Source organism: Tamandua tetradactyla, chromosome 11 (assembly GCF_023851605.1).
Source record: "Tamandua tetradactyla isolate mTamTet1 chromosome 11, mTamTet1.pri, whole genome shotgun sequence".
Taxonomy (NCBI): domain Eukaryota; kingdom Metazoa; phylum Chordata; class Mammalia; order Pilosa; family Myrmecophagidae; genus Tamandua; species Tamandua tetradactyla.
In genome coordinates this window covers 80,416,995-80,444,847 of record NC_135337.1, presented here as the reverse complement: position 1 = coordinate 80,444,847, position 27,853 = coordinate 80,416,995, and the positions used below count along the sequence as shown (strand labels likewise).

The 27,853-nt window shown below is 41.7% G+C and overlaps 2 protein-coding genes, 1 long non-coding RNA gene and 1 pseudogene across 3 annotated transcripts in view; 2 read left to right on the top strand and 2 right to left on the bottom strand.

Moving 5' to 3' along the window:
• The window catches only part of TMPRSS9 (transmembrane serine protease 9), an 82,783-nt gene extending 82,113 nt beyond the window's left edge, over positions 1–670 (top strand). The window contains exon 19 of the mRNA XM_077121235.1: positions 365–670. Coding sequence (XP_076977350.1) covers positions 365–526 — 162 coding nt within the window. The 3' untranslated portion in view covers positions 527–670. The remainder of the gene's footprint in view (positions 1–364) is intronic.
• A 291-nt stretch (positions 671–961) lies between these two features.
• On the bottom strand, positions 962–1,979 carry TIMM13 (translocase of inner mitochondrial membrane 13). The gene is made up of 3 exons (XM_077121239.1): positions 1,809–1,979; positions 1,658–1,726; positions 962–1,440 (listed from the first exon to the last, which is right to left on the bottom strand). Exons 1-3 carry the CDS (start codon positions 1,926–1,928, stop codon positions 1,342–1,344), a joined length of 288 nt encoding a protein of 95 aa, XP_076977354.1. The 5' UTR covers positions 1,929–1,979; the 3' UTR covers positions 962–1,341.
• Positions 1,980–2,082: 103 nt separating this feature from the next.
• LOC143650456 (uncharacterized) overlaps positions 2,083–27,853 on the top strand; it is a 34,899-nt gene continuing 9,128 nt past the window's right edge. The window contains exon 1 of the long non-coding RNA XR_013159567.1: positions 2,083–2,522. This is a non-coding gene — a long non-coding RNA (uncharacterized LOC143650456). The remainder of the gene's footprint in view (positions 2,523–27,853) is intronic.
• On the bottom strand, positions 22,010–22,649 carry LOC143650455 (small ubiquitin-related modifier 2 pseudogene; annotated as a pseudogene).

Here is a 27,853-nt window from a genome sequence, read left to right as displayed (position 1 = left end):
TCCTGGGCCCTGGGATCAGCAGAGATAGAAAATTTTCGATCCTGGTGAGACTGACAGCCTGGACAGCAGGCCGGGCTGCTCTGGGAAAATGAGGATCTGGGTTCCCCTACTCCTGTTCCAGGTGGGGTCAGGGTGAGGTCCACATATGTCCCTCGACTGGACTAGTGAGTCCTATCAGCAAATCAAATCCATTTCCCAGCTCATAAAAGTTGAGGCTCACAGAGGAGGCAGGGAGCCCCAGCAACACCTTGGATTGGCCAGTGACCTGGGGGTACTTGGGTTGGACCAGCCCTCTGTGTCCCGGAGGCTGATGTGGGGGAGACACTGGTATGCTCTGAACACCATCTTTTCTTCTCCTTCCCAGGGTGATGCTGGGGGACCCCTGGCCTGCAGGGAGCCCTCTGGCCGGTGGGTGCTAACTGGGGTCACAAGCTGGGGTTATGGCTGCGGCCGGCCCCACTTCCCAGGTGTCTACACCCGGGTGGCAGCTGTGAGAAGCTGGATCGGGCAGAACATCCAGGGGTGACCATCAAAAGGCTGCCCAGGCCTGGGACGTTAGACGTGAAGGCAAGCAGGAGGCAGCCAGCTTGACCAGCAGTGTGCAGTGGTTGGTTTGACGGGGCTGCGGGCATCGGGAAGCAGTTCAGCTGCATGTTTTGTTTTAATAAACTCAGCCCGTCATCCCCAGCGTGCACGTTGAGCATGTCCATGTCACAGAAAGGGGTACTAACCATCACTCACCCAGGGTCCAGAGGTGGAAGGATGCAAATCCTCCAAGGGCAGGGATGCCAGCCTCATCTTGGAGATTTCTATTTTGTTGAAAAACACATCTGGCATCCCAGTGGCCTGGAGAAGAAAGATGGATCCTCCCCAGGGGGAGGCTGAGGCCTAGTCTGGGCAGGGGTCTCAGGCCAAGCCAGGCACCTACTCCCAAGACCCACTGGAGGAAAAATGCACAAGGTTCTTTCTGTTCCTCCCTCAGCAATTTATTTGTCTGCTTTCAAGAGGTCACAGTTCAGGTGGGATCTCCCCACTCCCCAGAAGGTACAAATCAGGGAGACCCTGGACACGACCGGCTGGCTCTCAAGTCTAAAGCAGGTGCCATTTGGCTGCCAGCACTATGGGAGGCACAGGGACCCCGAGACTCCAGCTACACCAGCTGGCCGGGTGGGCCACAGTCCCACCTGGACGGCTTGCCACTTCCTCACAGGTCGTGGGCAGTGTTCACTTGCTGGCTCCAGCCTCGAAGCTGTCATAGTCTCCAGGAATACTGATGAGAACGGAAGCAGGGGGTCGAGGTGGCCTCCTGGCAGCCTGTAGGGCCGGTCCCGACGCCTCCGCTCACATGTTGGCTCGCTCCCGCTGCAGCCGCGAATTGTAGGCGCGGGACACGGTATTCCAGGCGTCCATGTAGCGGTCCATGCACATGGCAATGCACTTCTGGAGATGGGGAGGGGGGCGCGCATAGCTCAGGACCTGCCCCTCCACTCCCGCAGGGACCACCCGCACGGCCCTGGTTGATACCACCCGGGGGAAGGACTGCGCACGCGCAGAAGCCTCTCCGCCACAGTTCCCCAGCCGACTGGGCACCGGTAGCGGCCACTCAGCCGGGTTCGAGGTCCTGGGGCCCCGTCCGATCCGACCTCGCAGGTCTCACCTGCTCGGAGTTGTCCAGGGAACCCCCCGGCTTCCCGATGCACTTCCGGAAGCACTTGTCCGTCATCCTCTGCGGAGACACGGGAGCCCTCAGCCACAACTCCCAGCCCCGGGTCGACCCCCCAACCCCAGTCCCCGGCCGGGCCACGAACCTGCAGCAACTCCTGCGCGTTGGCCACGGCAATCTGCACTTTCACCTGCTCCATGATGACCCCGGGGTCCAGCTTCCCGCCGCCCGAACTCCCGAAATCCGAGCCGAAGGCGCCCTCCATGGCTCCGCAAAGTCAACCGGAAGTCGGGCAGCGCGGGGCACGGCGGGAAATAGAGTACGGGAGGGCTGGGGGCGGAACCACGGACGGGCTGGGTGGGGCTGCAGCCTGACTACAACTCCCGCGAAGTCGCGCGCGCACGCACGCAAACGAGGATTGCGCGCATGCGCAGCCGGGAGCCACCCGATTACCGACTACCTTGGGTCCCGTAATTGAGTCTACGGGCAGGTGGGCGCAATTAAGAGCACCTCTAGGCGGGGGTGGCTCTTGATTCGGCCGAGAACTAACTCAGGTCTGCGAATTTCACCCCTGTTCGCGGACGCCGCAGCGCATGCGTACGGACACCCTGCCGGCCGTCTACACCGAGCGCCGTGAGGGGGAGGATGGGGCCGGGACCCGCCACGTGGCACGGCAGGTCCCAGATGCTCGCTGAGGACCCGGAAAAGGCGGGGACTTCAGGTTCAGGAAACCTGGCAGGGACACCTCTCGGAGCTGACGGTCGGCGGCTTGGTCTACACCCAGGTGGGGGTTCCCAGCCTCCCACCTCGTCAGAGGCTCTGGTTGCAGTCCGCCCGGGAGTGAAGTGGACCCTCGAAGGTGAGTCCTGCCCGGTGCACTCTGAGCCTAAAAGAGACCCGAGACTTTGAGGAAGAAACAAGGAACATTATTGCAAAGTGAGCAGGAGGTCGGGACACGGCCCGAGCCTCGCATCTACCTCCCCCAGCTAGAGAAACGTGGGTTTTAATTAATAGCCAGCAAAGGGAGGTGCCGACAAGGACGTTTGGGGTTTTGGCCTTTGGGGACTGGTAAATGTCTGAATTAGCCATTGCAGGTTAACTGCTGCCAGGGGCTGTTGAAAAATATTCAAATGAGGGCACCGGCAGTCGCGTTACTTCTGTACATTCGTGCTTTGTTGGGATGGCGGGGATTGGGGAAGGTCGGGAGTAGGGACGTGAGATTGCCAGAGCTGATTTGTGTTCCGGGGGTCGCTTTACCTTCGGAGTCCCTCTTTCAGGGCTTGCCCAGCAGCTGATGTGGACAGTTTATTAGATGAGAGGGAGGCAGGGGTCTTACCTGGGCTTTCTCTGCACGGGGTGTGGAGGGGGTGGGGCTCTTCTAGTTAACAAGAATGATTATTAACTGACAGCTGGGTTAGTAGGTTACGTGCGTGATGATTTCACTCCCTTTCAGGCCCCCTTTTCTGTTGCCAAATTCCTCAGTCCTGAAGGTCTGGCGGCGACCTCCACTGGGTTACTTCCTACTGGCCAGGGGCATTGAAAAGGGGTTGAGGGTGGAACTGGAGGTGGCCCTTGGAGAGACAGGTACTTCTGGGCTCAGGGCTTAGCTGGCAGGGGAACAGTCCAGAGCTTTTACGACTCTGAAAAATAAATTTGAGTAAATTGAAATTAGATGTTTAAACCCAAGGAGTAAAAGGAGGTGATTTATAACTGTATTACCCTGGGGAAGTAACTTCTGATAGATTTTAGATAGAATCTGGGGTGTGCCTTAAGGTTTTCAGGAAGTGTTGGCAGTTTCTACAGCATCTGCATAAGAGTCACCTCCAAAATGTCCTCCAAGTTTATTAACCAGGGAGTAGGTTTGATTTTGGGGAGGGCAAAGTGTCAAAAGTTGGTAGGTTTGAATATTATGTTAAACAGGGAAATTGGGCTACTATGAAACAATATGCGGTTTCTTATTTAACCAAAGTGACGATGAAAAGCAAAATAGGAGTTGATATGATTGTTAAGAAAAAGATTTTTAATTCCTTTAAAAGTGAGATGACGTGTCTTCTAAAATAAAGGATAAGAAGGTCAACACACATCAACAAGGAACTTATTCTGATGTGACATAAAATCTTTGTCTTCTAGATAGGATCCACAGGTGATTAAGAAAAACATTTTATAACCTTTTTTAAGTGCAGACCTCACTCTGCATTATTTTAACAGAGAGAAAACTAAACCCCAGTTTTGTATGAATACACAGTTTGACACAAAAGCTCTTAAAAATATGTTGTAAATAATCCTGTCACTTTTTTTAACTTCTTTTATTAATTAAAAAAATTAACAAACAAAACATTAAGATATCATTCCATTCTACATATACAATCAGTAATTCTTAATATCATCACATAGTTGCATATTCATCATTTCTTAGAACATTTGCATCGATTTAGAAAAAGAAATAAAAAGACAACAGAAAAAGAAATAAAACGATAACAGAGAAAAAAAAGATTATACATACCATACCCCTTACCCCTCGCTTTGATTTACCACTAGCATTTCAAACTAAATTTATTTTAACATTTGTTCCCCCTATTATTTATTTATTTTTTTTGAAAGAGAAAGTGTTTTATTGTATTTTTTTTATTAATTAACGGAAAAAAAGAAATTAGCCCAACATTTAGAAATCATACCATTCTACATATGCAATCAGTAATTCTTAACATCATCACATAGATGCATGATCATCGTTTCTTAGTACATTTGCATCGGTTTAGAAGAACTAGCAACACAACCGAAAAAGATATAGAATGTTAATATAGAGAAAAAAATAAAAGTAATAATAGTAAAAAACAAAACAAAACAAAACAAAAACCTATAGCTCAGATGCAGCTTCATTCAGTGTTTTAACATGATTACTTTACAATTAGGTATTATTGTGCTGTCCATTTTTGAGTTTTTGTATCTAGTCCTGTTGCACAGTCTGTGTCCCTTCAGCTCCAATTACCCATTATCTTACCCTGTTTCTAACTCCTGCTGGACTCTGTTACCAATGACATATTCCAAGTTTAATCTCGAATGTCGGTTCACATCAGTGGGACCATACAGTATTTGTCCTTTAGTTTTTGGCTAGACTCACTCAGCATAATGTTCTCTAGGTCCATCCATGTTATTACATGCTTCATAAGTTTATCCTATCTTAAAGCTGCATAATATTCCATCGTATGTATATACGACAGTTTGTTTAGCCACTCTTCTGTTGATGGACATTTTGGCTGTTTCCATCTCTTTGCAATTGTAAATAACGCTGCTATAAACATTGGTGTGCAAATGTCCGTTTGTGTCTTTGCCCTTAAGTCCTTTGTGTAAATACCCAGCAATGGTATTGCTGGGTCATATGGCAATTCTATATTCAGCTTTTTGAGGAACCGCCAAACTGCCTTTCACAGTGGTTGCACCATTTGACATTCCCACCAACAGTGGATAAGTGTGCCTCTTTCTCCGCATCCTCTCCAGCACTTGTCATTTTCTGTTTTGTTGATAATGGCCATTCTGGTGGGTGTGAGATGATATTTCATTGTGGTTTTGATTTGCATTTCTCTAATGGCCAGGGACATTGAGCATCTCTTCATGTGCCTTTTGGCCATTTGTATTTCCTCTTCTGGTAGGTGTCTGTTCAAGTCTTTTACCCATTTTGTAATTGGCTTTTTGTTGTTGAGTTGAACCATCTCTTTATAAATTCTGGATACTAGACCTTTATCTGATATGTCATTTCCAAATATTGTCTCCCATTGTGTAGGCTGTCTTTCTACTTTCTTGATGAAGTTCTTTGATGCACAAAAGTGTTTAATTTTGAGGAGCTCCCATTTATTTATTTCTTTCTTCAGTGCTCTTGCTTTAGGTTTAAGGTCCATAAAACCACCTCCAATTGTAAGTTTCATAAGATATCTCCCTACATTTTCCTCTAACTGTTTTATGGTCTTAGATCTAATGTTTAGATCTTTGATCCATTTTGAGTTAACTTTTGTATAGGGTGTGAGATATGGGTCTTCTTTCATTCTTTTGCATATGGATATCCAGTTCTCTAGGCACCATTTATTGAAGAGACTGTTCTGTCCCAGGTGAGTTGGCTTGACTGCCTTATCAAAGATCAAATGTCCATAGATGAGAGGGTCTATATCTGAGCACTCTATTCGATTCCATTGGTCGATATATCTATCTTTATGCCAATACCATGCTGTTTTGACCACTGTGGCTTCATAATATGCCTTAAAGTCAGGCAGCGCGAGACCTCCAGCTTCGTTTTTTTTCCTCAAGATGTTTTTAGCAATTCGGGGCACCCTGCCCTTCCAGATAAATTTGCTTATTGGTTTTTCTATTTCTGAAAAATAAGTTGTTGGGATTTTGATTGGTATTGCATTGAATCTGTAAATCAATTTAGGTAGGATTGACATCTTAACTATATTTAGTCTTCCAATCCATAAATACGGTATGCCCTTCCATCTATTTAGGTCTTCTGTGATTTCTTTTAGCAGTTTTTTGTAGTTTTCTTTATATAGGTTTTTTGTCTCTTTAGTTAAATTTACTCCTAGGTATTTTATTCTTTTAGTTGCAATTGTAAATGGGATTCGTTTCTTGATTTCCCCCTCAGCTTGTTCATTACTAGTGTATAGAAATGCTACAGATTTTTGAATATTGATCTTGTAACCTGCTACTTTGCTGTACTCATTTATTAGCTCTAGTAGTTTTGTTGTGGATTTTTCCGGGTTTTCGACGTATAGTATCATATCGTCTGCAAACAGTGATAGTTTTACTTCTTCCTTTCCAATTTTGATGCCTTGTATTTCTTTTTCTTGTCTAATTGCTCTGGCTAGAACCTCCAACACAATGTTGAATAATAGTGGTGATAGTGGACATCCTTGTCTTGTTCCTGATCTTAGGGGGAAAGTTTTCAATTTTTCCCCATTGAGGATGATATTAGCTGTGGGTTTTTCATATATTCCCTCTATCATTTTAAGGAAGTTCCCTTGTATTCCTATCTTTTGAAGTGTATTCAACAGGAAAGGATGTTGAATCTTGTCAGATGCCTTCTCTGCATCAATTGAGATGATCATGTGATTTTTCTGCTTTGATTTGTTGATATGGTGTATTACATTAATTGATTTTCTTATGTTGAACCATCCTTGCATACCTGGGATGAATCCTACTTGGTCATGATGTATAATTCTTTTAACGTGTTGTTGGATACGATTTGCTAGAATTTTATTGAGGATTTTTGCATCTATATTCATTAGAGAGATTGGTCTGTAGTTTTCTTTTTTTGTAATATCTTTGCCTGGTTTTGGTATGAGGGTGATGTTGGCTTCATAGAATGAATTAGGTAGTTTTCCCTCCACTTCGATTATTTTGAAGAGTTTGAGGAGAGTTGGTACTAATTCTTTCTGGAATGTTTGATAGAATTCACATGTGAAGCCGTCTGGTCCTGGACTTTTCTTTTTAGGAAGCTTTTGAAAGACTAATTCAATTTCTTTACTTGTGATTGGTTTGTTGAGGTCATCTATTTCTTCTTGAGTCAAAGTTGGTTGTTCATGTCTTTCCAGGAACCCATCCATTTCATCTAAATTGTTGTATTTATTAGCGTAAAGTTGTTCATAGTATCCTGTTATTACCTCCTTTATTTCTGTGAGGTCAGTAGTGATGTCTCCTCTTCCATTTCTGATCTTACTTATTTGCATCCTCTCTCTTCTTCTTTTTGTCAATCTTGCTAAGGGCCCATCAATCTTATTGATTTTCTCATAGAACCAACTTCTGGTCTTACTGATTTTCTCTATTGTTTTCATGTTTTCAATTTCATTTATTTCTGCTAATCTTTGTTATTTCTTTCCTTTTGCTTGCTTTGGGATTAGTTTGCTGTTCTTTCTCCAGTTCTTCCAAGTGGACAGTTAATTCCTGCATTTTTGCCTTTTCTTCTTTTCTGATATAGGCATTTAGGGCAATAAATTTCCCTCTTAGCACTGCCTTTGCTGCATCCCTTAAGTTTTGATATGTTGTGTTTTCATTTTCATTCGCCTCGAGGTATTTACTAATTTCTCTTGCAATTTCTTCTTTGACCCACTTGTTGTTTAAGAGTGTGTTGTTGAACCTCCACGTATTTGGGAATTTTCTGGCACTCCGCCTATTATTGATTTCCAACTTCATTCCTTTATGATCCGAGAAAGTGTTGTGTATGATTTCAATCTTTTTAAATTTGTTAAGACTTGCTTTGTGACCCAGCGTATGGTCTGTCTTTGAGAATGATCCATGAGCACTTGAGAAAAAGGTGTATCCTGCTGTTGTGGGATGTAATGTCCTATAAATGTCTGTTAAGTCTAGCTCATTTATAGTAATATTCAGATTCTCTATTTCTTTATTGATCCTCTGTCTAGATGTTCTGTCCATTGATGAGAATGGTGAATTGAAGTCTCCAACTATTATGGTATATGTGTCTATTTCCCTTTTCAGTGTTTGCAGTGTATTCCTCACGTATTTTGGGGCATTCTGGTTCGGTGCGTAAATATTTATGATTGTTATGTCTTCTTGTTTAATTGTTCCTTTTATTAGTATATAGTGTCCTTCTTTGTCTCTTTTAACTGTTTTACATTTGAAGTCTAATTTGTTGGATATTAGTATAGCCACTCCTGCTCTTTTCTGGTTGTTATTTGTATGAAATATCTTTTCCCAACCTTTCGCTTTCAACCTATGTTTATCTTTGGGTCTAAGATGTGTTTCCTGTAAACAGCATATAGAAGGATCCTGTTTTTTAATCCATTCTGCCAGTCTATGTCTTTTGATTGGGGAATTCAGTCCATTAACATTTAGTGTTATTACTGTTTGGATAATATTTTCCTCTACCATTTTGCCTTTTGTATTATATATATCATATCTGACTTTCTTTCTTTCTACACTCTTCTCCATACCTCTCTCTTCTGTCTTTTCATATCTGACTCTAGTGGTCCCTTTAGTATTTCTTGCAGAGCTGGTCTCTTGGTCACAAATTCTCTCAGTGACTTTTTGTCTGAGAATGTTTTAATTTCTCCCTCATTTTTGAAGGACAATTTTGCTGGATATAGGAGTCTTGACTGGCAGTTTTCCTCTTTTAGTAATTTAAATATATCATCCCACTGTCTTCTAGCTTCCATGGTTTCTGCTGAGAAATCTACACATAGTCTTATTGGGTTTCCCTTGTATGTGATGGATTGTTTTTCTCTTGCTGCTTTCAAGATCCTCTCTTTCTCTTTGACCTCTGACATTCTAACTAGTAAGTGTCTTGGAGAATGCCTATTTGGGTCTAATCTCTTTGGGGTGCACTGCACTTCTTGAATCTGTAATTTTAGGTCTTTCATAAGAGTTGGGAAATTTTCAGTGAAAATTTCTTCCATTAGTTTTTCTCCTCCTTTTCCCTTCTCTTCTTCTGGGACACCCACAACACGTATATTTGTGCGGTTCATATTGTCCTTGAGTTCCCTGATCCCCTGATCAAATTTTTCCATTCTTTTCCCGATAGTTTCTGTTTCTTTTTGGAATTCAGATGTTCCATCCTCCAAATCACTAATTCTATCTTCTGTCTCTTTAAATCTATCATTGTAGGTATCCATTGTTTTTTCCATCTTTTCTACTTTATCCTTCACTTCCATAAGTTCTGTGATTTGTTTTTTCAGTTTTTCTATTTCTTCTTTTTGTTCAGCCCATGTCTTCTTCATGTCCTCCCTCAATTTATTGATTTGGTTTTTGAAGAGGTTTTCCATTTCTGTTCATATATTCAACATTAGTTGTCTCAGCTCCTGTATCTCATTTGAACTATTGGTTTGTTCCTTTGACTGGGCCATATTTTCAATTTTCTGAGCGTGGTCCGTTATCTTCTGCTCGCGTCTGGGCATTTAGTCAGATTTCCCTGGGTGTTGGACCCAACAGGTTGAAAGATTTTTCTGTGAAATCTCTGGGTTCTGTTTTTCTTATCCTGCCCAGTAGGTGGCGCTCGTGGCACACGTTTGTCTGCGGGTCCCACCAGTAAAAGGTGCAGTGGGTCCTTTAACTTTGGAAAACTCTCGCCGTGGGGGAGGTTCACCAGCCGAAGCCGCTTGGAAGAGTGCCAGCCGGCCTGGGGGTCTGAACGTGGGGAGGGTCGCCGGCCGCCGCAGCCTGGGTGAGCGCCTGTCCGAATTTCCTAGTCGGCCCGGGGTGCCAAGCGTGGTGGGAGGGTGCCAGCCGCTGCGGCCCGAGATAGTGCACCGATCCCAGCCAGAACGGGGAGTCACGTGTTTGGAAGGGACCCCCCGGGTCACCGTTCTCCGCGGCCTGGGGATTTCCGATCCAATTCTCTCAGTTGGTCCGCGGGGCCGCGCGTGGTGGTGGCGCCAGCCGCCGCGGCTTGAGGGGACCGCCTGCCCAATTCTGTCAGCTGGCCCGGGAAGGAGGAGGGGAGGGACTTCTGCCGCTTGCTGCCCCACCTGGGGAAGCCCGCGCCCCTCGGCGATCTCACCGGAGCAGGTTCTCCCAGCCAGTCAGCCGTTCCAGGATGGGGTACGCTGTCTTTTTGATCTCTGTCGTGGCTCTGGGAGCTGTTCTGTATCGTTTCTACTCCCCTAGTAGCTGTTCTGGAGGAGGAAAGGTGAGGATGGCAAGGCTGTCAAGGACGGTGGTGGAGGAGCCGGTGAAGGCGGAAGAGGCTGTTCCCCTATTATTTATTTTTATTCCATATGTTCTACTCTTCTGTTGATATAGTAGCTAAAAGGAGCATCAGACACAAAGGTTTTCACATTCACAGAGTCTCATTGTGAAAGCTATATCATTGTTCAATCATCATCAAGAAACATGGCTACTGGAACACAGCTCCACATTTTCAGGCAGTTCCCTCCAGCCTCTCTGCTACATCTTGAACAACAAGGTGATATCTACTTAATGCATAAGAATAACCGTCAAGATAACCTCTCAACTCTGTTTGGAATCTCTTAGCCATTGACACTTAGTCTCATTTCACTCTTCCCCCTTTGGTCGAGAAGGTTCTCTCAGTCCCTTGATGCTGAGTCTCAGCTCATTCCAGGATCTCTGTCCCATGTTGCCAGGAAGGTCCACACCCCTGGGAGTCATGTCCCACGCAGAGAAGGGGAGGGTGGTAAGACTGCTCGTCATGTTGGCTGGAGAGAGAGGCCACATCTGAGCAACAAAAGAGGCTCTCTTGGGGGTGATTCTTAGGCCTAAATTTTAAGTAGACTTGACATATCTTTTGTGGGGTTAAGTTTCATATGAACAACCCCCAAGACTGGGGGCTCAGCCTATAGCTTTGGTTGTCTACACTGCTTGTGAGAATATCAGCAGTTCAACTTGCGGAAGTTGAATATCTCCCCACTCTGACCATTCCCCGAAGGGGGCTTGCAAACACTTTTCTAGTCACTGATCAAATCACTCTGGGATTCATCAGGGCATCACTTTGGACAAACTAACATAATCTCATGTGCTACCTGAGATTCCAAGTACTTATGACATTCAATCAAACTATCTACATGAGTTATATTAGGAAATGCTCTAACCAAAATATAAATTTTGTAGCAAATAAACATTTTTTGCTTTAGTCTCACACATAAGGTGACATTTTAAAGTATTAATTATCATCTATTTTCAGCACCCTCCAATAATGACATTCCTTTGTTCTTCCTCATGCAAAAACATTTTTAAAATTTCTACATTGTACATTTCACTATTATTATACATGCTAGGCATTCCTAGATTATACCATCTCGATCTTTACCATCTATCTTTCTTTCTGATTTCATTTATGTCCCTAGTCCTCCTCCCTCTATCATTCTCACATGCAGCTTCATTCGGTGTTTTAATATAATTACATTACAGTTAGGTAGTATTGTACTGTCCATTTCTGAGTTTTTATATTCAGTCCTGTTGCACAATCTGTATCCCTTCAGCTCCAATTACCCAATATCTCACCCTATTTCTATCTCCTGATGGTCTCTGTTACCAAGGAAATATTCCAAGTTTATTCACTAATGTCAGTTCATATCAATGAGACCATACAGTATTTGTCCTTTTGTTCCTGGCTAATCACACTCAGCCTAATGTCCTTAAGGTCCATTCATGTTGTTACATACTTCATAACTTTGTTGTGTCTTACAGCTGCATAATATTCCATCTTATGTAAATGTCACAGATTGTTTAGTCAGCTGTCTATTGATGGACATTTCGGCTGTTTCCATCTCTTGGTAATTGTTAATAATGCTGCTATAAACATTGACGTGTAAAATGTCCATTTGTGTCCTTGGCCTCATGTTCTTTGAGTAGAGACAGCATATAGATGGGTCCTGTTTTTTAATCCATTCTGCCAGACTATGTCTTTTGACTGGAGAGTTTAAACCATTAACATTCAGTGTTATTACTGCATGGGTAGTACTTTCTTCTGCTATTTTGCCTTCTGGATTTTATATGTCATATCTAATTTTCCTTCTTTTTACCTTTACTCATAGTCTTCCTTTCTACACTCTTCTCCACACCTCTCTGTTCTGTCTTTGTATCTGTCTCTAGTGTTCCCTTTAGCATTTCTTGCAGAGCTGGTCTCTGGGTCACAAATTCTCTCAGTGATTTTTTGTCTGAAAATGTTTTAATTTTTCCCTCATTTTTGAAGGACAGTTTTGCTGGATATAGAATTCTTGGTTGGCAGTTTTTCTGTTTGAATAATTTAAATATATTATCCCACTGTCTTCTCGCCTCCATGGTTTCTGCTGAGAGATCTGCGCATAGTCTTATTGGGCTTCCCTTGTATGTGATGGGTTGCTTTTCTCTTGCTGCTTTCAAGATCCTCTCTTTCTCTTTGACCTCTGACATTCTGATTATTAAATGTCTTGGAGTATGTCTATTTGGATCTATTCTCTTTGGGGTACGCTGCACTTCTTGGATCTGTAATTTTAAGTCTTTCATAAGAGTTGGGAAATTTTCAGTGATAATTTCCTCCATTAGTTTTTCTCCTCCTTTTCCCTTCTCTTCTCCTTCTGGGACACCCACAACACGTATATTCATGCGCTTCATATTGTCTTTCAATTCCCTGAATCCCTGCTCATATTTTTCCATTGTTTTTCCTATAGTTTCTGTTTCTTGTCGAATTTCAGATGTTCCATCCTCCAGTTTTGAAATCCTATGTTCTGTCTCTCGAAATCTACCATTGTAGGTTTCCATTGTTTTTTTCTTCTGTGTCTTTCATTCCCATAAGTTCTGTGATTTGTTTTTTCAGACTTTCAGTTTCTTCTTTTTGTTCTTTCCTTGCCTTCTTTATATCCTCCCTCAATTCATTGATTTGGTTTTTGATGAGGTTTTCCATGTCTGTTCGTACATTCTGAATTAATTGTTTCAGCTCCTGTATGTCATTTGAATTGTTGGTTTGTTCCTTTGATTGGGCCATATCTTCAATTTTCCTAGTGTGATTTGTTATTTTTTGCTGGCGTCTAGGCATTTAATTACCTTAATTAGTTTATTCTGGAGGTTGCTTTCATTTCTTTTATCTAGGGTTTTCTTGCTGGATGAATTTGTTGTCTATCTGTTCTTTGACATTCCGTTCAGCTTTATCTGGACCTTTAGCTTAAGTTTTGTTTAACAGAGGAGAATTTTCCAGTTCTTGTTTTCTTGTTTCTTGCCCTGCTTGTGTGGTGCCTTTCACCCACACACATTTAGGAGGGTCTACTTAGATATTATAGACCCCAGTCAGATTTTCCCAGACCAAACTGGCCTCCTATCAGGAGGAAAGAGTCACCTGGGTCGGTTTTCCCTGAGGTGAGACCCAACAGGTTGAAAGACTTTCCTGTGAAGTCTCTGAACTCTGTTTTTCTTATCCTGCCCAGTATGTGGTGCTTGTCTGACTGCAGGTCCCACCAGCATAAGATGATGTGGTACCTTTAACTTTGGCAGACTCACCCTGCTGGGGGCGTGGTGGAGGCAGAGGAGAGGTTGTAGGCTGGTTTTAATGGCTTCAAATTACCAAGCCCTGGTGTTTGAATTCCTTGATGGAGGGATTCCACCTGAGTTGGGCTTCACCCCTCCCCTGGGGAAGGCACAGGCTCCAGACAAGCCCCCAAAAGAGCTCACTTCTGCCTATGTCTGGGGCAGTTGTAGCCTGAAAAGTCCTGCTGCTGTATCCAGAGGCAGTCAAGCCTTTATAGATACACAGCCACAAAAACCTCTGTTTCCTTCTTTTTTTTCCCCCTCTTTCTGTCAGTCCTGCCCCCTTGGCGCTGGGGCAAAAATGAGCAACCTCTGCTTTGATCAGGTTCACCTAAGCTGGGGGCCTATTTTTAGTAGTCAGAATTTGTTAATTAGTTCCACAATTGGTGTTTGTGCCCAGTCTCTGCTGCTGGTAAAGTCCTTTCCTTTCCCCTCTGGAAAGCAGCCTGTGGGGGAGGGGCACTGGCTGCCTCAGCTTTGGGAACTCACGGTTGGGGGGGGGGGGTGCTCGCAGCCGGTCCAGCTGGTCCAGACTGGGGTACACTGTGTGTCTGGTCACTTACGTGGCCCAAGGAGCTGTTCTGTACTGTTTCTGGTTATTTAGTAGTTGTTCTGGAGGACGAACTAAAACACGCACGTTGTTAAGCCGCCATCTTGACCCGGAAGTCCCCTCCTGTCACATTTTTGACTGGCATCGATTACAACAAATGGAATTCTTTTTCACAAATTCCCGCAACTTTCCCTTTTCACCCAGGCTTTTTCCTATACATTCCAGAGAACAGAATTCCATATTCTTCCTTAACAAAGCACATCCGGCCTACTTCACACACCCGCGTACCTCAGTTACCAAAAAGATCTTTGATGCGTTTTTTAAACATCCTATAAAAAAACTAATTGTTTAAAAAATTGTCAGAATAATCATTTAATTTTATTAAACAAACTTACTTTTTTCACAACCTTAAGGGTTTAACAGATATGAGCCTTGCTTATTTTAGCAGTAAGCTTGTCTACATTTAGGGTAAACCACATTTATCAAGTAGAATAAAATCATATTTGTTTGTTACAAAGGTCATCATAAAAACAAGAATAGGACTAGACTTTGTCACTGTATTTTTGCAAGTGTGTTTGTCCTTTTTTTTTTAACTGGAGGTTTTGAAAAGAAAACTCTTTGTTTTCATAGTATCCTAAAATTATGAACAACCGAAAGAGCATGAAACTCTGGAAAATATGCTACAATTATTTATCTCTAAGCATAATGATTTGTTTATTGGGGCCAGCTTTGCAAAAGTATTATTGGAAAAAATTATTTGAAAGTGGGGGATTCTCCCAGAATAAGCATGGTCTGGGCTGCAACATTTCCTAACATTTCTAATCTGCAGGCCCAGTAGAAAGAATTGTACACCAAGCCTGCATGTCCCCTGTCTCTCTGCACGTCCCCCGTCTCTCTGCACCCAGCCCTTCCCCCGTAGGTGCTCTAAATGGTTACACCCTGAGGCAGGGTTAGGGAAAGAAAGAGAATGAGGCCTGGTTTGTTGACTTTGGTTTTGAAAGTTTTAAAATGAGGGCAGTGGGGTTTTGGACTCCTAAGGTGGCTCTAGTGTAACTGAGAAGTGAGGATTTAGGGGATGATTTTGATTACTGAATCACTGTCTAGATACTGCTTTTTGCTTTCTGGTATATTGCAGTAGACAGAGGGAAATACCTGGAATCTCTGAGCTGTAACCCAGCTGCCTTGATCTCTGATGATGATTGTATCGTCTTTATCTTGTGCCCTCGTGATTGTAAAAACCTTGTGACTGATCTTTACCTGTACCCTTTTTATCTGGTTTTTTCACTTTGGAGTCTTGTGGTCACGAAGCACAGCCCCTAATGTTTATTAACGCAGGGTCCTAGGTCAGCCCAGACCTAACCCACCCCAAGTCCAAAGTTACCTTGATAATTGAAACGGGATCTAACCAAAATGGGCCCGCTTGACATGCTCAGTAGCTTCGACTTTAACCTATAACTCACCTATACTTCATTACAGTACTAAAATCATGCCCAGTCATCATATGAAGGTGCCGTTTTCTTACATACATCCTGTGGCTAAGTATGTAATCGATCTGTGCATGTCCAATGATTAGATCCCCTCTGATTATATCATCTGGGGCCACTGTGCTCATTATCCTAAACCCTGCCCAACTTTTGATACTATAAAACTGTTAGAATTATAGCAGTTCAGGGGAACAGAGTTTTAGACCCATCGGCCATCTCCTCTCCTGATTTGCACCTAGCAATAAACTCTCTTTGAAATCCCAGTGTCTCAGGAATTGGTCATTTGAACACATCAGGCAGAGAATCCATTGCATTTGTCCGGTAACAATTTGGCACCCCAGATGGGACAGAAGGTCCAAAGAAGCAAGGAGGCTGACTGCCTGAGGTTCTGGGTCCCTGGCAGCACCGTGGAACCGTGGACCTGAGCAGGGGGCACTCGTCAGTGCCACTGACAGAAGGAGCTGCTCACAGAGGTGAGGTCAGCAGCTTTATTATTTGCATCTGCATGGGCCTGGGGCGACCCTAACTGTGCAACCCACTGCCTCCCCGAGCGAGCCCACTTCTCCCTCCCTCCTTATACCCCATCCCCTTCCCTCCTCCCCAGCTCACCACACATTTGCTTATCACTCCATCTTTTATGCATATGCATAAGCATGTTCAAAAAATGGCACTTCAACTCCTCCTAGAGATGGAAATTTACTATTATCATGAGCCAGAGTTCATCTTAGGACAGGTTTCCAAGTCTGGTTTGAATCAGCTGCAGCTCGTGACCAGGCTACCCTGATCATGGCTTCTGGATGCCAATGGCTGCTCCTGACTTCTTTTTCCATTGTAGAGAATTCCTCCTTGTTAGTTTGGGTGCGGGACTGGCCATTGCCGGCCTGGGTGTAGAGCAGGTAGATGCCATAAGCGAGTCTTTTGCGGCCGCTGGACATGCTTGAGTGTAGAGGCTTGGCAGTCGGGTTTTTCTCTGTTCCGCCAGCAGTACAGACCCTTTTGGCACCTTAAGGAGCTTGAAAGAGAGAAACTCTTTTAAGTTACAAGTCCGGACATCTGACCGGGTAAGTGGGTCGGGAAGTTAATAAGGAGGGTTCCACTTCCAGAACAGTTCCCTTTCTGATCTCTATACTTTTCTGTTTTCTCGGTACTCTTCTGTACAGGGTTGGAGCCCTGACCTGTGTTTGTCTATATAGGGTTTAACATCCTGTCCCGAGTCTGGCGGTTGCGTATACACCTGGAAAATAAGTCATCTAACAGTTAATTGATATTTAATGGAATTAGGCATGCCTGTTTAACCGTTAACTGGTTATTCCTTGGGTGTAGTGTTTATTGCCTGTGTCTCAGGAATTGGTCTTTGAGTGCATAAGGCGGAGAACTCACCACTTTTGTTCAGTAACGGTGGGATTTCAGACATCTAAGGTGGCCTTAGTATTGATGGGTGTTCCTATGCCCTTCTTTTAATTGTTTCCAATTATTAGATCTATTTTGCCTAAAGATGTGACTCAGACAGTTGGACATTCCCCCACCCCCACCCATATGGGAGGCAGCCCTCTGCTACCCTGGGCAGATCCCAGGGGGGCCCTTTCTTTCCAACCTCCAGGTTTGTTTACAGTAATTACAGTGTAAAGACTTTGAAACCTGGTGCCTAGAGGAGATTTTTGTTTGTTTGTTTTCTAATTTAATACTTGCTTTTTCTAAAACAAAAAAAAAGTTTTTATCGTATAACATATATACAAAGTGAAGAAAGAAAAAAGCAGTAATTTTTAAAGCACACTTCCTCACACAGTTCCGGAACAGATCCCAGAGTTTGTCATGGACTACTGTTCCACCATCTCAGATTTTTCCTTCTCGCTGCCCCGGAACACTGGAGGCTAGAGGAATGTCAATATAGTGATTCAGCAGCCATACTCGTTTGTTAAATCCCATTTTCTCTGTTACGCCTCCTCCTTCTTTGATCCTTCTCCCAATCTATTGGGATCTTTGGGCAGTGCCCCTTCTGAATTTTTCATGTTGAAAAAGGGGGTCCACACTAAAGGATAGGGGGACATAATTCATTGATAATCCTGGAGAGGCTGGTCCTTCTGGATTTCGGGATTTATCTGATCTATAAAATCCACCAGGAATCTCACACCTTATACAAAAGTTAACTCAAAATGGATCAAAGATCTAAACATTAGATCTAAGACCATAAAACAGTTAGAGGAAAATGTAGGGAGAGATCTTATGAAACTTACAATTGGAGGTGGTTTTATGGACCTTAAACCTAAAGCAAGAGCACTGAAGAAAGAAAGAAATAAATGGGAGCTCCTCAAAATTAAACACTTTTGTGCATCAAAGAACTTCATCAAGAAAGTAGAAAGACAGCCTACACAATGGGAGATAATATTTGGAAATGACATATCAGATAAAGGTCTAGTATCCAGAATTTATAAAGAGATTGTTCAACTCAACAACAAAAAGACAGCCAACCCAATTACAAAATGGGAAAAAGACTTGAACAGACACCTACCAGAAGAGGAAATACGGATGGCCAGGAGGCACATGAAGAGATGCTCAATGTCCCTGGCCATTAGAGAAATGCAAATGAAAACCACAATGAGATATCATCTCACACGCACCAGAATGGCCATTATCAACAAAACAGAAAATGACAAGTGCTGGAGAGGATGCGGAGAAAGAGGCACACTTATCCACTGTTGGTGGGAATGTCAAATGGTGCAACCACTGTGGAAGGCAGTTTGGCGGTTCCTCAAAAAGCTGAATATAGAATTGCCATACGACCCAGCAATACCATTGCTAGGTATCTATTCAAAGGACTTAAGGGCAAAGACACAAACGGACATTTGCACACCAATGTTTATAGCAGCGTTATTTACAATTGCAAAGAGATGGAAACAGCCAAAATGTCCATCAACAGAAGAATGGCTAAACAAACTGTGGTATATACATACGATGGAATATTATGCAGCTTTAAGACAAGATAAACTTATGAAGCATGTAATAACATGGATGGACCTAGAGAACGTTATGCTGAGTGAGACTAGCCAAAAACTAAAGGACAAATACTGTATGGTCCCACTGATGTGAACGGACATTCGAGAATAAACTTGAAATATGTCATTGGTAACAGAGTCCAGCAGGAGTTAGAAACAGGGTAAGATAATGGGTAATTGGAGCGGAAGGGATACAGACTGCAACAGGACTAGATACAAAAACTCAAAAATGGACAGCACAATAATACCTAATTGTAAAGTAATCATGTTAAAACACTGAATGAAGCTGCATCTGAGCTATAGGGTTTTTTGTTTTTGTTTTTTACTATTATTACTACTTTTATTTCTTTTCTCTATATTAACATTTTATATCTTTTTCTGTTGTGTTGCTAGTTCCTCTAAACCGATGCAAATGTACCAAGAAACGATGATCATGCATCTATGTGATGATGTTAAGAATTACTGATTGCATATGTAGAATGGTATGATTTCTAAATGTTGTGTTAATTTCTTTTTTTTTTTTCTTTCTTTCCGTTAATAAAAAAAAAAAAAATCCACCAGGAATTATATGTTCCAGGAAGGCAAACCTCGTGCATGAAGCCTTAGAGAGTCTCAGTTTGAGCCCTAGTTATTCCCAAGAGTCAACAGGAGTGGTGCTGATTGGGGTTTAACAAACCATCGCAGTCAGCACTAACTGAAGCTTGCCTAAGAGCAACCTCCAGAACAGCCTCCTGACTCCCTTGATGATCTCTGTTGGCCACTAGCACCCTACTTTATTATACTTCTTTCCCCACCTGGTCCAGGGCCAGACATCCCCCAGAGTCAACACACCGCATTGTCAGGGCGACTTTCACCCTTGAATGGCCTGTACCACCCCGGGGGGGTAGGGTGGGGGGTGGGCAACGTTTTCCTTGCAGAGTTGGGCTTAGAGAGAGGCCACATCTGAGCAGCAGAGGCTTCCTGGAAGCAGCTCTTAGGCCTTGTTAGGGGTAGTCTTCGTGTCTCCCCTTCAAAAGTAAGTTTCATAAGAGCAAGCCTCGAAATCCAGGACTTGACCTATTTTCTTGGGAGTCCCCAGTGGTTGAGAGGGTTGAGAAGGTACCTGGGGTTTCCCAGATGGGAGAGTTTAATAGTTCGTATACATATATATATATATATATATATTTTTTTTTTTCTAATGTTGAATAACAGTGGTGACAGTGGGCACCCTTGTCTTGTTCCCCATCTTAGGGGGAATGCTTCCAATCTCTCACCATTAAGTATGATGCTGGCTGTGGGTTTTTCATATATGCCCTTTATGATACTGAGAAAGTTTCCTTTGATTCTTAACTATTGAAGTGTTTTAATCAAGAAAGGATGTTGGATTTTGTTGAATATGTTTGCAGCATCAATTAATATGATCATGTGATTTTTCCTTTTGATTTGTTAAAGTATTGTATTACGTTGATTGATTTTCTTGCATTGAACCACCCTTGGATTCCTGGTATAAATCCCACTTGGTCACAATATATAATTATTTTAATGTCGTTGGATTCAGTTTGCTAGTATTTTGTTAGAAATTTTTGCATCTGTGTTCATTAGGGAGATTGGTCTGTAGTTTTCTTTCTTGTAGCATCTTTATCCAATTTTGGTATTAGAGTGATGTTAGCTTCATAAAATGAGTTAGGTAGTGTTCCTTGCCCCTCGGTTTTTTGGAAGAATTTGAACAGGATTGGTGCTAGTTCTTTTTGGAATGTTTGATAAAATTCACCTGTGAAGCCATCTGGTCCTGGGCTTTTCTTTGTGGGAAGATTTTTGATGACTCATTGAGTCTGTGTATTTGTAATTGTTTTGTTGAGATCTGTTTCTTCTCGAATTGGTAATGGTAATTCATGTGTTTCTAGGAATTTGTCCATTTCATCTGAGTTGTTTAGTTTGTGGGCAATACAGTTGTTCATAATATTCTCTTATGATTTTTAAAATTTCTTCATAATCTGTGATAACGACCCCCCCTGACATTTCTAATTTTGTTTGTGTCCTCTTTCTATTTTTGTTAGTCTTCTAGGGATTCATCAATTTAATTGATTTTCTCAAAGAACCAACTTTTGGTTTTGCTGATTCTTTGATTGATTCTATTGTTTTATTGTTCTCCAGATCAGTTTTTTTTCTGCTTTAATCTTTATTATTTCCTCTTTTTATTTGCTTTGGGGTTAGTTTGCTGTTCTTTCTCAAAATTCTCTGGGTGAGCAATTAAATCCACAAGTTTTGTTCATTCTTGTTTTTTAACATAGGCACTTAGTGCAATAAATTTCCCTCTCAACACTGCCTTTGCTGCATCCCATAAGTTTTGATATGTTGTAGTTTGATTTTCATTCATCCAGGTATTTACTGATTTCTTGAGCAATTTCTTCCTTGACTCACTCATTATTTAACAATGTGTTGTTTAATCTCCATAGATTTGTGAAAGCTCTGGTTCTCTGTTGATTATTAATTTCCAGTTTTTCCATTGTGTGATTAGAGAAAGTGATTTGGATGATTTCAGTCTTATTAAATTTATAAAGACTCAGTTTGAGTCCCAGCATATGATCTGTCCTGGAGAATGTTCTGTGTGCACTAGAGAAGAATGTATATCCTGGTGTTTGGGGGTGTAATGATCTGTATATGTCTGTTAGGTTTAATTCATTTATCCCATTGTTTAGATTCTGTTTCCTTGTTGATCCTCTGGTTGTTCTATTTATAGTGAAAAGTGATGTATTGAAGTCTCCCACTATAATTGTTGAAACATCTATAACTCCCTTCAGTTTTGCCAGTGTTTGCCTCGTGTACTTTGGAGCTCCTCGATTGGAAGCATACACATATATGATTCTAATTTCCTCTTAGTGAATTGTCCCTTTTATTACTATGTAGTGTCCTTCTTTGTCTTTTATGACGTCTTTATATTTAAAGTCTGTTTTGTCTGATATTACTATAATTATTCCTGCCTTCTGTTTTGTTTTTTTTTTTCCATTTTAAACAAGAATTTTATTTAAACAACAGGACACTTGACTTGAAGGGAAAACTATCTAGGATTCATTTCTTTTAGAGTAATTTATCCCTATTTAAAAGACAGATTGTCCTACATGTAACGGCTACGTTCAAAAAAGTTATAAAATTGTCCTTGGTTTTACAATGATAAATGAAAAACATTAAAATTCTCCAATCGAACAAGGTATGCAAGGATTTTTTTTATGTTGTTACTTTTTGTTAAATAGTGAAACAAAATAACTTACTGGAATATGAAGATAAGAGTTGAATTAGCATGCCACTGATGGAGAAAAGGGGTATTTTCACAGAACCAGTATTTTTTTCCATCCCACCTCCATTTGATGTCGATTAAAACAAAACATACCATTGGCATTTAGTTAAAAAAAGAAGAAGCAATATGCTTGTGCACATACACCAGTTACTTTAGGTACAATAAAAGAACAGGGAAGGGTAAAATGAAAGAAGAGAGAAAACTATACTGTAGTAGTTAGGATGTGGTAGAACCCAATTGCGGTTTTCCTAATTGAGAATGTATTCTTGGTCTGTAGGAACAGAGTTCTGGAGTGAAGTAGCAGGCTCCCTTTTTAACAGACACCTCCTGTCTGCTGGTGGAACACATCAATTGTATCTTCAGCCTCCAGTTCCAACTCTGCAGGTGTGTCTGTTTCATTGATTGGCTGCTCATCAAATCGGAATCTGATTTGCCTCATTGACAAACCCTGTCACTCACAATAGTCTTTCGTTAGTTTACTAAGTGGTGTCTGCCTCGTAATCTTAACTGCACCACAGAACCATCCTGCCCCGCCACCTTCAAATGAATATGATGGTTGTTCTCAGTCTTGACGCCTTCCTTGGGCTTTTCATCTGCCATGGCGAGAGCCAGAGTCTCCTCGGCTACCACTTCACAAGAGAGGTACCGGGTCCACGACAAGAGAGGGTGGTACCAGGCCCACACCGTGGGAGCCTGAAGCAGCCCCAGGAGCGGCAGAAGGAGACAGCGGCAGAAGGAGACGGCGGCAGTGGTCTACTCCTGCTTTCTTTTGATGACACCTTACATGGAAGATATTTTTCCATCTTTTCACTTTCAATCTAATTGCGGCCTTCAGTCTAAGATGTGTCGCTTGTAAACAGCATATAGATGGATTATGTTTTTTAATCCATTCTGCCAATGTATATCTTTTAATTGGTGAGTTTAGTCTGTTAACTTCAAAATAATTACTGTGAAAGCAGTTCCTAACTCTACCATCTTATCCTTTAGTTTTTATTTGTCATATCTGTATATTCTTTGTGTTTTTTCTCTTTTTATCCTTTAAATTACCATTACTCATGTTCTTCAATTCTGTGCTCTCCTCCAGACCTCCCTCTCCTGTCTTTTTTTTTCCAGCTGATAGAATGCCCCTTATATTTCTTGTAGGGCAGGTCTCTTGTTGACTAGTTCTCTCAATCTCTGTTTGTCTTTGAAGGTTTTAATCTCTCCCTCAATTTTAAAGGAAAACTTGATTTGATAAAGAATTCTTTTTTTGAAAGCCTTTCTCGTTCAGTATCTTAAATATGTCATACCACTGCCTTCTTGCTTCCGTGATGCCTGTTGAGTAGTCCCAAGTCAGTCTTACGTGTTTTCTTTGTATGTAGTAGATTGCTTTTCTTGTGTTGCTTTCAGGACTTTGTTTCTCTTCAACATTTTACAGTTTGATTAGTATGTGTCTTGTGGTTGGCTTATTCAGGTTTATTCTGTTTGGAGTTCATTAGGCCCCTTTGATTTGCAAATTATGTCTTTTATAAGGGTTGGGAAATTTTCCCCAATTACATCTTCAGCTAACCTTCCCATCCCTTTTCTCTTCTCCTTCTGGGACACCAGTGATTCTTACATTTGTGTACCTCCACTGTCTGTCATTTCCCTAAGGTCCAGTTGTATTTTTTCCATCTTTTTTGCCATTTGTTCTTTTGTGCACTCTAGTTCAATTGCTCTTCTAGCTCACTTATTCTTCCTTCTGCTTCTTTAAATCTGCTATCATGTGTCTCTAGTATGTTTCTAATTTGGTCTATTGTATCTTTTATTTCTGTGAGTATCTGCCATTTTTGTATTTAATTTTCAAATTTTTCTTTATGCTTTTGAAGTGTCTTCCTGATATCCCTTATTTCTTTATAAATTTTCTTGAGTTGTTGTTCCATATTCTTTGAATCATCTGGAATTTTGATTTGGTCTTTGGGCTGGGCCATTTCTGCTTGAATCTTCATGTGCTTTATGATTTTCTGTTGTGTTTCGGTCTTTTGATTATCTTGATGTGGTTATTTTGCAAGTTGGTTTCCTTTACTCATCTAATGTTTAGTATTTACTTCGTTTTCACTGAAGGTTTCCTTTTGCACTGTTTGTCAGTTATTCCCACAAATAAACCTGATTGTTCCTTGGAACTTCGGGTATTTGTGTGACAACTGAGACTCAGAGCATTACAGCTGTGAAAGTCAGTATTACCCCATGTAGCAACTGTTTAAAAAATTGAAAAAGTGATCAGATTTCAAGCAGAGATATGAATGAAGCTTGTGCTGGTTTGAAAGGATGTATGTACCCTAGAAAAGCCATGTGTTATTCCTAATCCCATTTTGTAATGGTAGCCATTTCTTCTCATCCCTATTCAGTACTGTATGCCTGAAACTGTAATTAGATCATCTCCCTGGAGATGTGATTTAATCAAGAGTGGTTGTTAGGCTGGATTAGGTGATGACATGTCTCCACCTATTCGGGTGGGTCTTGATTGGTTTACTGGAGTCCTACAAAAGAGGAAACATTTTGGAGAATGAGAGATTGAGAGAGAGCAGAGCAGAACGACATAACCACGAGAAGCAGCGTCCACCAGCCAGCGACCTTTGGAGATGAAGAAGGAAAATGCCTCCCAGTGACTTCCATGAAACAGGAAGCCTGGAGAGAAAGCTGGTAGATGATGTCGTGTTCGTCGTGTGCCCTTCCAGATGAGAGAGGAGAGAGAAACCCTGAACTTCATCAGCCTTCTTGAACCAAGGTATCTTTCCCTGGATGCTTTAGATTGCACATTTCCATAGACTTGTTTTAATTGGGACATTTTCTCAGCCTTAGAACTGTAAACTAGCAACATTTTATTATATTTTTTTATTTTTTAATTTTATTTATTTATTTATTTTTTGCTAGCAACATTTTAAATTCCACTTTTAAAAGCCATTCCGTTTCTGGTATATTGCATTCTGGCAGCTGACAAACTAGAACAAAGCTGATCTGGATAGGACTAAGGTAAATCAGACTGCAGGGTAAAGGATGATGTGGTCTATATTTTAAAACTTCAGCTTCTGTGTGATATGAAGAAAGAGATGTTTATTTGGTGTAAAATTTATCTAATTTAATTAGATTGGAGGAAGTGCCAAATACTATCTAATTTAACTTGTATGTTCAGTTTATTTAAACACATTATTACATGGAACCTTGAATAGGGAGTGAAATCGTGTTGGTTTGTACAGGTTAGTGGATGCTCCGAAATATCCCAGTGTAATTTGGACAGAGAATAAAAAAAGTATTTGCAAAGTCCCCGTGAGGGACTAGGAAGAAAGGAGGATTTAATAACTTCCCTACCTCGGGAATTCCTGATACTCTCAAGCCCTGGGGACAAACAGTTTAATAAGCCAGCCCCTCAGTCTTGGGGCTCTCCCCTGTGAAACTTATTCCTGCAAAGGAGAAGCTAGGTGTTCTAGTTTGCTAGCTGTCGGAATGCAATATACCAGAAATGGAATGATTTTTAAAAAGGGTAATTTCTGGAGACCCGGATTCAATTCCTGGTGCCTGCCCATGCATAAAAGAAAGGGGGGGAATTTAATAAGTTGCTAGTTTACAGTCTAAGGCCGAGAAAATGTCCCAGTTAAAACAAGTCTATAGAAATGTCCAATCCAAGGCATCCAGGGAAAGATACCTTGGTTCAAGAAGGCCAGTGAAGTTCAGGGTTTCTCTCTCAGGTGAGAAGGCACATGGCGAACACAGTCAGGGTTTCTCTCTCGGCTGGAAGGGCACATGACAAACATGACATCATCTGCTAGCTTTCTCTTTTGGCTTTCTGTTTCATGAAGCTCCCCAGGAGGCATTTTCCTTCTTCATCTCCAAAGGTTGCTGGCTGGTGGACTCTTTGTTTCACGGTGCTGCAGCATTCTCTGCTCTCTCTGAATCTCTCACTTTCTCCAAAATGTTTCCTCTTTTATAGGTTTCCCATAAACTAATCAAGATCCACCCAAATGGGTGGAGACACGTCTCCACCTAATCCAGTTTAACAACCGCTCTTGATTGAGTCATATCTCCAGGGGGGTGATCTAATTACAGATTCAAACAGAGTACTAAACAGGGATTAGAAGAAACGGCTGGATTTATAAAATGGGATTAGGATTAAAACATGGCTTTTCTATGGTACATATATTCTTTCAAAACAGCACACTAGTCCTACTTATAATTATGCCTAAGAATAACCCCCAGAGAGCCTCTTTTTTTTAATTGACAAACGCAAACAGCATACAAACAGGAACATTCTTAACATACTGATATTCCATACATGTGGACAATCAATGGCTTACAGTATCATCACATAGTAGTATATTCATCACCATGATTGTTTCTTAGAACATTTTCATCACTCCAGAAAAAGAAATAAAAAGAAAAATCTCATACATACCATACCCCTTACCCCTCCCTCTCATTGACCATTAGTATTTCCATCTGCCCAATACATTATAACCTTTGTTCCCATTTTCTTTTCTATACCACTACTCCCTTTCATTGATCACTTGTATTTCAATCTACTAAATTGATTTTAACGTTTGTTCCCTCTATTATTTACTTATTTTTAATCCATACTTTTTACTCATTTGTCCATACCATAGATAAAAGGAGCATCAGACACAAGGTTTTCACAATCACACAGTCACATTGTGAAAGGTATATCATTATACAATCATCTTCAAGAAACATGGCTACTGGGACACAGTTCTACATTTTCAGGCAATTCCCTCCAGCCTCTCCATTACATCTTGACTAACAAGGTGATATCTACTTAACGCATAAGAATAACCTCCAGGATAACCTCGCCACTCTATTTGAAATCTCTCAGCCACTGACACTTTATTTTGTCTCGTTTCTCTCTTCTCCCTTCTGGTCGAGAAGGTTTTCTCAATCCCTTGATGCTGCGTCCCAGCTCATTCTAGGATTTCTAACCCTCTTTGCTAGGAAGGTTTACACCCCATGGGAGTCATTGTCCCATGTAGAGAGAGGGAGGGCACTGAGTTTGCTTGTCATGTTGGCGGAGAGAGAGAGATAGGCCACATCTGAACCAGAGAGCCTGTTTTGTTGCTCAGGTGTGGCCTTTTTCTCTAAGTCAACTCAGCAGATGAACTCACTGCCCTGCCCCCTACTTGGGACATGACTCCCAAGGATGAGCCAAGATTCAGCATCATGAGATTGAAAAAGTCTTCTTGACCAAACGGGGGAGGAGAGAAATGGGAAAATAAAGTGTCAGTGGCTGAGAGATTTCAGTCGAGAGGCTATCCTGGAGGTTATTCTTATGCATTATATAGATAGCCCTTTTTAGTTTATGGTGTATTGGAGTGTCTGGAGAAACTGTTGAGCTGTGTTCCAGTAGCCTTGATTCTTGAAGATGATTGTATTATTATGTAGCTTTGATATTATGACCGTGTGATTGTGAAGACCTTGTGGCTGACATGCCCTTTATCCAGGGTATGAACAGAAAAGAGGAAAATAAGGACAAAAATAAATAAATAATGGTGGGGGGAGAAGGGGTTAAAAACATTGGGATAGATTATAATACTGGTGGTCAATGAGATGGAGGGGTAAAGAGTATAGAGTGTGTGGGATTTTTTTCTTTTTTCTTTTTATTTCTTTTTCTTGAGTGATTCACATGTTCTAAAAATGATCATGGTGATGAATATACAACTATGTGATGATATTGTGAGCCATTGATTGCATGCTTTGGATGGTCTGTATAGTGTGTGTAGATATCTAAATAAAATTTTTTTTAATGAAAATGACTGTATTAGATACAAACTGCAAACTAGTACTGTTTACAAAGAAGTAAGAACCTGTATTCAGATAATTGATGTTTCGTTTGTTTATCAAGGGAGATGTAGTTTTATTAACATGGTCAGCCAATCTTGTTTAATGTGCTGATTAGGTTAGTATATT

What these genes read in the sequence shown, in the direction of transcription:
- TIMM13 (XM_077121239.1), bottom strand. Translation starts at nt 1,928, where the DNA reads ATGGAGGGCGCCTTCGGCTCGGATTTCGGGAGTTCGGGCGGCGGGAAG. An exon ending in ACGCGCAGGAGTTGCTGCAG is followed by an intron (nt 1,727 to 1,808) that starts GTTCGTGGCCCG and finishes GTGTCTCCGCAG; the next exon opens with AGGATGACGGACAAGTGCTT. An exon ending in CCCTGGACAACTCCGAGCAG is followed by an intron (nt 1,441 to 1,657) that starts GTGAGACCTGCG and finishes CCCCATCTCCAG; the next exon opens with AAGTGCATTGCCATGTGCAT.